The sequence below is a fragment of the Pseudopodoces humilis genome, chromosome 23, assembly GCF_049639895.1.
Source record: "Pseudopodoces humilis isolate 2021_Gansu_Grassland_sample_001 chromosome 23, ASM4963989v1, whole genome shotgun sequence".
In the NCBI taxonomy this organism is placed as follows: domain Eukaryota; kingdom Metazoa; phylum Chordata; class Aves; order Passeriformes; family Paridae; genus Pseudopodoces; species Pseudopodoces humilis.
Window position 1 is genome coordinate 1,239,788 of NC_142222.1, and position 9,026 is coordinate 1,248,813.

A 9,026-nucleotide genomic window follows, 5' to 3' on the forward strand; every position below is an offset into this window, starting at 1 on the left:
AAGCCAATCTAGAAATGACTCTAATTTTGCTGCACAGCTAAAAACTCTGCTGTTATCAGGAGCAAGAAACCTCACGGCACAACCAGCTCGCACAGATCAACTAAAGAATCCCCTGTACTAAAGCAGAAGTTTCTGTTAGGAAAAAACACCCCAAACAAACAACAAGAAAAGAAAAAAGAACCCAAAACCCCAAACTGTGGTTTCTGGGAGAAACCACAGCTTTTCTAACCGTTTCTATTTCAGAGCTAGTGTTGGGTTTATTAAGTCCGGGGCTATCAGGACGATGTGCAATTAAGAAGAGATTCCCTCCCTCTCCAGGGCGCTTTCCCGAAGTGCTGGCACAATGAAGGCAGTATCGGGCCGGGCTGCCGGGCAGCTGCACGGCCCAGGGCGGCCCAGAGGGGCCACGCAGCCCCGGGGCGCACAATCGGCCTCAGTTGTACCAACAAAGCGGCACTATGGCAGCGCAGGAGCATCGCAACAGGCAGATCCCCGCAGGAGCGGCGCGGCTCAGCCAGCGCTGCCGGGGAGAAGCAGCGGGGAGGGAACGCTGCCTGCTCGCTGTGCAGCACAAACCCACCTGCTTCGGGGTGGAGAAAGGATTTAGGAGAGGGGGTTACGCTCGGATGTCCTCTCTGCTTTAACAAAGGCGATTCCATTTCCCTACCCCTTCCCACCTTCTTCAGGGAGAACGGAATCTCAAAACACTTCATTTCAGGAAGAACATGTTCATGAAAGAAGACACCTGGTGCCTTGGCTGGCATATGTTGAAATCCTAGCAAATACCTGCCCGGAAAAGGTGCTGGTGGAACAGCCACCGTGGGCTGCCTGCCTGCAGCCAGCCCATTCCCACTAATGCATCGTTATTATAGGATATTAAAATCCTAAAACGTGATTATAGGATATTAAAATCAGTGCCAGCTTCACCCACCAGCCCCAGCTGGGTGAGTGGATGGCTCCCAGGAAGCAGATTTCCCACGGGGGAAGTCAAACAGGCACTTACTCAGATTCACTTTCACCCTTGGGGAAGCTGAAGGGCAAAAGAGACGGCACCAGGCTCCACGGGTTGTGCCAGGCACGAGTGTTGCTCCCAAAACTCACCGACTCCTCAGCACCTCTGTCACAATGTTAATGAACTCATAACGTGGTATAATTAAAAACTGAGAGTGTGTCAGGAGGCACAGCCTCCTCCAGTTAACTTCTCCTAATGCTGTCAAACCTGGTTCATAGCACATTTCTGAGATATTAATTTAATTCCTCTATTTTATGTCAATCAGAGAACATGATGTTCCCCCTGAGGATGGTGGAACACTCTGGATCAGAATCTGAAATTAAAACACAGGGCACTTGGGGAAAGCCTTGCTTCACCCTGTGGTTTCCCTGCTCCAGCACTGCCTGGCTGGCTGCTCGCATCACGGCGACAGAAACAATTTTACAGGAAAAAAGGGAATGTGGGAGAGCTCCACACTGGGAACTGGTTTATTACATGATCTCAAAGTGTTTCACAAACACCACAGCTGGGACACAGAGAACAAAATGAGTGGGTGATGCTGGGGCTGGAAGAGACCAGCAGCTCCTCCTTGGGTGACCCGAGCTCTCCCCTTGGAGGGGGAAAGCCAGGAGAAAGAATCCAGGAGTGCTCTGTTCCTGCCCATTCTCCAGGTGAAATGGAAAGGCAGCCTCTCCACACCACAGGGAGGATTGCACCTTCTGCCAGAGGTGCGGTCCCCGCCACAGACTCCGTGGCAGAAGCTCTCCAGGAAGGTGGACTCCAGGAACACTCCACAAAGCCCCAAGTAGAGAACACTGCATTCCCACCTCTTCTTCCTGGCAGTGCCCTCCCGGAGCATCCACAGGGTGATCCAAACCACTGAGATAATCTCAGGAGCAAACAATCCTCAGGTAGTTCCCACTCCACACACAGGTGAGACTTGGAGCACATGCTGCACCCACTGGCTCCCTGGTGCCAGAAGCAGGCTTGACAAATTACAGCCTTCCTGAGCCTCCAGCACACACCTCGTACAGGGAATTCCGAGTTACAACCTTCCTGAGCCTCCAGCACACACCTCGTACAGGGAATTCCGAGTTACAGCCTTCCTGAGCCTCCAGCACACACCTCGTACAGGGAATTCCGAGTTACAGCCTTCCTGAGCCTCCAGCACACACCTCGTACAGGGAATTCCGAGTTACAACCTTCCTGAGCCTCCAGCACACACCTCGTACAGGGAATTCCGAGTTACAGCCTTCCTGAGCCTCCAGCACACACCTCGTACAGGGAATTCCACGTCCTACTCAGCTGAACTGCCCCTGAAATCGGTGTTCCAGATATCCATGAGATCCTGGTGAACCTTAGAGGCACCAGCTCTTCCTGGACTCCCTGGCTCAGAACTAAAACCTGTAAGGGGGGACAGTGATCCCTTGGGTGTGCCAGGGTCCTTCACCCCTCCTGCCCGTGCGTGCTTTGCAGAGGAATCCTCTCCACACTCCAGTCCTGGCACACCAATCTCTTCAGGTTGTGAAACACCCTGAGCACACCTGTACCCTTTGAAATCACTTTCAGCTTCCTTCACTGCCTGTGCTGGACCAGGGCAATTCCCAGCACTTTGGGGTTTTTGGGCCAAACTTCACCTTTGTTGCCACAGAGCCCCCACTGCCCCCATTTCCCACATCCTCACCAACTTCTCCAGCAACAGCCACTCACCTTCCCCAGTGCCACGGCCTCCTTTGGGCATGTAGCCCACAGGGGCAGGTGCCCTGGGCCAGCCTGGCCACAGGTGCCACAGGGCTGCAATCCCATGCCCACAGCTCAAGGAACACTCACACAGGACCCCAGCTCCTGCTCCATCCTCCCACACCAGTAATGGCCACACAGACCAGTCCTGCCCCATTTATCCCCAGGACAAGCCCATAAATCCATTTTCCCCATGTGATCTCCTACCAACACCCAATGCTCCCTCCTTTAAGCAGGGAGAATTCATTCTTTTCCCCTCCCCAACTACTAAATTCCACCCATTTCCCAGGGAACTGATCCTTTATTGAGGAGAAGCTCAAACATGGACGCTTCCTGCGGAACACTCCCGGCTCTGTTCCACACAAAAGGCTTTTGTCCGGCTCCCCAACGCGAGGGCGGCGGGCGAGGACGAGACTCTGCGACCAACGATGACACGGGGAGTGTTTTTGTAAAAATTTTATTTGTCAAAGAAAAAAAAGCAACGGCCAATTGACACCTACGTCATCTTTAACTCCAATTTTGGTCTTTAAATTTAGAGAAATGACTTATTTACTTTTATTTTTTTTAAACAAACCCCCCTTTTTCCCCTTTAAGGTTTACCATCTACTCGTGCTGAATCCTTCCAAGGAGATTGCTCCAGCGTACCTCTCCAGGTCCTCGCTTTGCTCCTTTTACCAAAAAAATGCAAAACTCCATCGTGCATCTTAAGGGCTCCAATCGTCAAAAATAGGAAAAAAAATATCTTTGGAATAGCCAATTGAGTTGAATAAAAAAATCCACACGAATGCGGTTTGGTTGGGGCAGGAATCCACTCCTATGTTCCTGGTAATTTGATCCCGCTCCATGAATCCTTGTAATTCAGCCTCCCTATCCTATCCACATTATGATTTGAATCCAATGATCCAGCTCCAAGGATTGGGATCCAGTGAGCCCTCTCCAATCCAAACCTTTATAACCAGCAAAACCAAAAAAGAGGAGGCAAAAAGTTAGATACTGTAATGAAAAAATAGGATTCTGGGGAATGATCAGTTATGTTTGCCATCAATTAATTCAGATGTACAGTAATAACTATCAATTCCCCAAAACAAACTTTCCAATGGTGATGCTCAGATAATTTCTTTAGAAATGTTAATTACTATTTGGAGGAAACATTGTAAATATTTACAATATGTCAACTGGAAATGCCAACATACTCAGCGCATTGGTGGGTACGAGGTTTTGTGGTTGTAAAAAATGGTTTTACTAAACTGGAAAAGCTTTAACTGCTAGGTCTATCCACCTACTATGGAATGGCTGGACTACAGCTGCACTCCCAGCTGGAGGGAACGTTAACAATCAGTGTTTTCACACGGATCGTGAGTCAATCGTGAATTAGTCTGAGGGGGAAGGGCTGAGACTTAAACTATTCCCCACTAGGTTTGCTATTTTTATTTTGCTTTCATTCTGGTACTTATAAAAATGCAACAGCCACGCTGTATCAGTCACACAGAGGACATGCAGATTTTAGCAGTATTGATATTATACTCTGATTGCAAGTTCTACTACAAGTGTACGGATACTACGGACATGGACACTTGTAACCAAACGCTGCGGGACAAATAAACCAATACTCCCCCCCCGGCCCCGGTTATTCCTTTAAAAAACTAGAATGGAATAGAGAATTACAAAAGCAGGGATTTGGCCACAATTGCCCCCCCAGAAAAGGAAGTTTTAAAAGAGAAGAGCAATCGCAGCCTGCGGTCACGAGAACATGCCTGAAGCGACACGTGGGGACACGTAGGTGCTCGGTCTCAATTCCCCTGTCTCTCAGTATAAGGTCAATACTGCCAAGTTCATCTGTGACAATAGCACTTGGAGTCATACCATTGCCTCCATTATTGATCTGATCCTCCTCAATCCTCCTTTTGACAATCCTAAAATGATTGACATGTGCTCCACAATCCTTTAATCCAAAGCATTCTTAATCCATCTCTTCAGATATGTCTACAGAAAGACACACGAAAAGGCAAGATAAAATGTAAGATCCCGCAGAAGAGACAAGTTAGCCACAAACATCCCAACATCCCCAGCTCGTCTCGACCACAGCGCAACACTGAGACATTTACACAGCAATACCACAGCTCCAAGAATGTTGGTATTGAACTAGAACTAAACCGGAACAATCCTGACTGACAGCAATTAAAATACAATTTACCAAAGACAGGAGGGGAATGTCGGTGTGGAGGAGCAAATACTCACTAGGGATTTTACACAAGAATGCAATTCAACAACTTCAGCCAATTTGAGTAAAACAGTTGGAATTTAAAAAAAAAATGAAAGACTGTACTAAGTAAAGGAAAACTGTGTACAACATGGGGTTCTACAAAAAGATCAGAGCTAGAGTGATGTTTATGTACGAGATCGGGATCTGCTGTGGCGGGGAGAGTAGCGTGGAGATCCTCTGCTTCTTCTTGGGGAATAACTGCGGCTTCTGCTGTTGCTTCGACTACGGCTCCTGCTACGACTACGGCTGCGGGACCGAGATCTTCCATAGCTTGGGCTTCTTGGGCCATCAACTTTAACACGGATGTAGGCAGTTTCTCCCTATTGAATAGACAGAACTTTCGATTGAAACGTCGAGGCTTCAGGGCCATGTTTCAGGCATGCTGACAGACTGCAGACAGCGTTACTACGGCCGGGACAGACAGCAGAGCTTACACGTCTATGTCCAGCCTGACCACACACTTATTTAGCTGCTTTGTAACCAAACAATGAACACCACACGTTCCTTACCTTCAAATCCTACTGTTAAGCCCCTTGTATCCAATTTCTGGCCAAAGAAAGTGTGATACCTACCTCGTGAGATCTAAATTTAGTGTTATCCAGCTTTCGCACAGCGTAGGTCATGTCTTCCTTCCGCACAAACTCCACGACACCAGTGCCATCTCGGAAAACATCAGCATAACATACATCACCTGCTTCACGCATGTGATCCTTTAAATCCTGCCAACTTCCACTTGGAGGCAGCCCTACAGAAAAACCAAGACGTGACTTTAAAACCGGATTAGAGGCTCACCTCCTCTTTACAGCATCTGCAGCAGGCGCAGCAAAGGAGAGGAGCCCTCGGCATCGGGGGGACACCACTCCTCCCCTCCCGAAGCACACGGGGCGATGCTTTTTAAGGAGAAGCTCGCAGCAGCACCGCGCCTGCAGGACCCCGGGGGAGCACTTAGGCTGAGAATGAGCAATGACTCACCCGAGACGATCACTCTGTACTCCGAGCGCCGGGACGGGGGGCCGTACCTGCCCCGGGGGGCTCCTCCCCCTCCGCCGCCGCCGCCGCCTCTGCCGGTGCCGCGGCCGCTCCGAGGGAACTCCACGCGGAGGCGATACCCATCGTAGTCGTAGCCGTCCCGCCCGTAGACGGCGTCCTCCGCGTCCCTGCGGGCGGCACGGGGTGGGCGGTGAGCGCGGCCGCCGCACCGCCCGCCTTTGTTCCCGCTTCCCGCCCGCCTCTCCCCGGCCGCCGCCTCTCCAGGCCCCGTTAGCGCGGCCCAGGCGCGCGGCGATGCTCCCGGGCGGGCGGCGGCGGCTCCGCCGGGGCTCTGGGGCCCAGGGCAGCGCCAGAAGGGTCTCACCTGGGGTCCTCAAACTCGACGAAGGCGAAGGGCGGGCCTCCGCGGCGGTTCTTCAAGTCGATGTCGCGGATGGCGCCGTACTTGTAGAACACGTCCTCGATGTCCTTGGTGCGGATGTCGGGGGGCAGGTTCCCCACGTAGATGCGGCAGTCGTTGTTGCCGGCCGGGCCGCGGATGACGCCGCCGCCGGACATGGCGAGGTCGGCAATGTTTGCGGCGGCGCGGGGCGGTGCGGGCGGCGCGGGGCGGCGGTGGCGGGGCCGGGCCGGGCTCTCGGAGCGCTCGTCACCTCCCCCGACCGCCGCTTCAAAATGGCGCCCGCGGCTCCGCTCGCGCTGCCTCTGCGCGCACCGATCTCACCCCGGGACGCAGCACCGGCCGCAGCACCGCCCGCACTCACGGCGGGCCAGCAGCGCACGCGTCTGCCGCCGCGCCCTCGCTCTTCCGCCCCGCGCAGGCGCGGTTCCACCGCAAAGTAGTCCCTCTGTTCTCGCCGCTCCGGAGAAGCTGAGTCCGTGCGGGTGGCGCAGCTGTGGGAAGCGAGGCTGCGGGAGCTCAGTTACACTCTGGGGAGCCGCCGTTCCCCGCGGCAGGAGAAAGACGCGCCTCCCGGCAACGGCTTAAACAGCGGAGGCTGCGTGACGTCACGTCCGGTGCGGCGCCCCGCGCCTTTAGGCCCGGCCGGGGAGGGCGCGCCCCACAATGCACTGCGCGGGACGGCGGGCGCGCTGGGCGCCGAGGGGGGGGCGCCTCCCACAATGCACCGCGGGGATGGCGCGGACGGTGCCCGCCGTGTCCCCCGGGTGTCCCCGCCGTGTCCCCGCTGTGTCCCCGCCGTGGCCGAAGGGCCGCAGCGCCGCGTTCAGTGCTCTGTCCCGGTGTGCCGTGCCTCGGGGAACGGAGCAAAGCTCTGCTCGCTGCCCGGAGGGCAGGACCCAAAATGGCCGCCCCGGGGCACGGGTAGCGAGACGGGCCCCGAGCTCACACATCGCCTTCAGCAGCTCAAGTCCGGCTTTAAATCTCGGGTTTGGGGTTTTCCCACCGCTCGCGGTGTGTTTTTGCAGTCCTGAACCCCTAGGATGGTTCCTGGGGGCTTTTGCATCCAGCATTTGCAGCTGAGCGTGACGAGCTTGGGCAAAACAAACTTTAAGAATGAACTTGAGTTGGTGCCTAAGTTAATAAAAGTGGAGGAACAAAAAGCCTTAATAATTGAGGCAAAGTCGCATCCCAAGTGGATACATTTGGGAACACTGCTGAGGGCTGCGTGCTGCTGCAGAAGAACATTGTGTACTGTGCATTTATGAAGGTTTAATGTAGGGTCATGTGAAAAACAGACTCAAAATAAGGCAAAAAAGGATATCCTGGGGAAGAATCAGTACAATAATATCCAAATATGTTTATAAAATTGTAATTTGGATAAAGACACTTTATATTTACAGTGGAGTACTCTGCATTGTCACAAAGCCCTCACAGATGTGTTAAAGCAGCTTTCAAGGGAGAAACCATTTCAGTGTGCCCTGCCCACGAGATGATACAAAAATGTGAGGTTGTGCAAAAAAATACTGAAATAAATGATCTTGTGGAATCTAGGTGTCTCATTGATTGATCCCTGGGTGTTTGTATCAGCACAAATGTGGTGCTGGAGAGGTTTGGTCACTGAAACCACCATGAGGGGTTAAAACAGTGTTGGGGAGTGGAGAAAACCCTTTTAGGCTCATGAGTTAATTAAGGGATTGTGAAAAATGCCTCCTGGCTCTCTCTTGGAGCCCATCATGCTGCCCTCATTTTTCACATGTTAATGAAAAATGCATATTCCTCTGGAAAAACAGCAATCCGGCGGCTGACAGGGAAGTATTTTCAGGATAACATCACAACCTGTGTGGCTGTTACAAATGCTGCTTTTTCTCTCCCTGAGGAGGAGGATGAGAGATCCCTGAGAGGCAGCGATGCCTCTGCTCCAGGGTTTTGAACAAGGAATGTCCCTGTTGGGTCACCAAGGGATTAAATGACAGCAGAGAGGTGGGGTGAGAGCCCATCTTCACAATAGGCAAAGGGTAAATTCCCAGCTGCCTGGGATGTTCTGCATGTGTGACAGAATTTTAGGGTTTTGCAGTTCCTTTTGTAGTGGAACACAACGTGGTGAGCAGCGAGTGCAGTGCCTGTGAGGATCTATGTAACTTCAGTGGGTGATTTGGGGGAAATAATGGGGTTTTAAGATTATTTAGCAAGCTACTCACAATTTAACAAACTGTTCAGTTACTTGCCAGCTCAGAAGAAACCCCTTTTGGAGTTCCCATCCCTGGGAGTGTCCAAGGAATGTCAGGACGTGGCACTCAGTGGGGTGGTCTGGGTGAACAGGGTGGTGATGGGTCAAGGATTGGACTCAGTGATCTTGGAGGTCTTTTCCAGCCTATGATTCAGGGATTCTGTGGTCCCTGGAAGTGTCCAAGGCCAGGCTGGACAAGATTTGGAGCAGCCTGGGACAGTGGAAGGTGTCCCTGCCCATGGCAGGGGGTGGAACTGGGTGAGCTTTAAGGCCCCTCCCAACCCAAACCTTTCTGTGATATTAAAAAACCCCAACAAGTCCCCTTCCCACAAAAAAAACCCAAATACAAAAACAACAAAACAAACCCTACAAAGATCCTGATTATGCCTTTCCCAGGTGTAGGGAATCTCTA

General features: G+C 52.3%; 1 protein-coding gene across 1 annotated transcript; it reads right to left on the reverse strand.

The window, feature by feature from the left end:
- Positions 1–5,011: 5,011 nt before the first annotated feature.
- SRSF1 (serine and arginine rich splicing factor 1) lies at positions 5,012–6,806 on the reverse strand. Its single transcript, XM_005525669.3, has 4 exons — positions 6,349–6,806; positions 5,967–6,151; positions 5,567–5,739; positions 5,012–5,314 (listed from the first exon to the last, which is right to left on the reverse strand). Exons 1-4 carry the CDS (start codon positions 6,540–6,542, stop codon positions 5,120–5,122), a joined length of 747 nt encoding a protein of 248 aa, XP_005525726.1. The 5' UTR covers positions 6,543–6,806; the 3' UTR covers positions 5,012–5,119.
- Between the last annotated feature and the right edge of the window lie 2,220 nt (positions 6,807–9,026).

What these genes read in the sequence shown, in the direction of transcription:
- SRSF1 (XM_005525669.3), bottom strand. Translation starts at nt 6,542, where the DNA reads ATGTCCGGCGGCGGCGTCATCCGCGGCCCGGCCGGCAACAACGACTGC. An exon ending in GTCGAGTTTGAGGACCCCAG is followed by an intron (nt 6,152 to 6,348) that starts GTGAGACCCTTC and finishes TGCCGCCCGCAG; the next exon opens with GGACGCGGAGGACGCCGTCT. An exon ending in CTAAATTTAGATCTCACGAG is followed by an intron (nt 5,315 to 5,566) that starts GTAGGTATCACA and finishes TCTATTCAATAG; the next exon opens with GGAGAAACTGCCTACATCCG.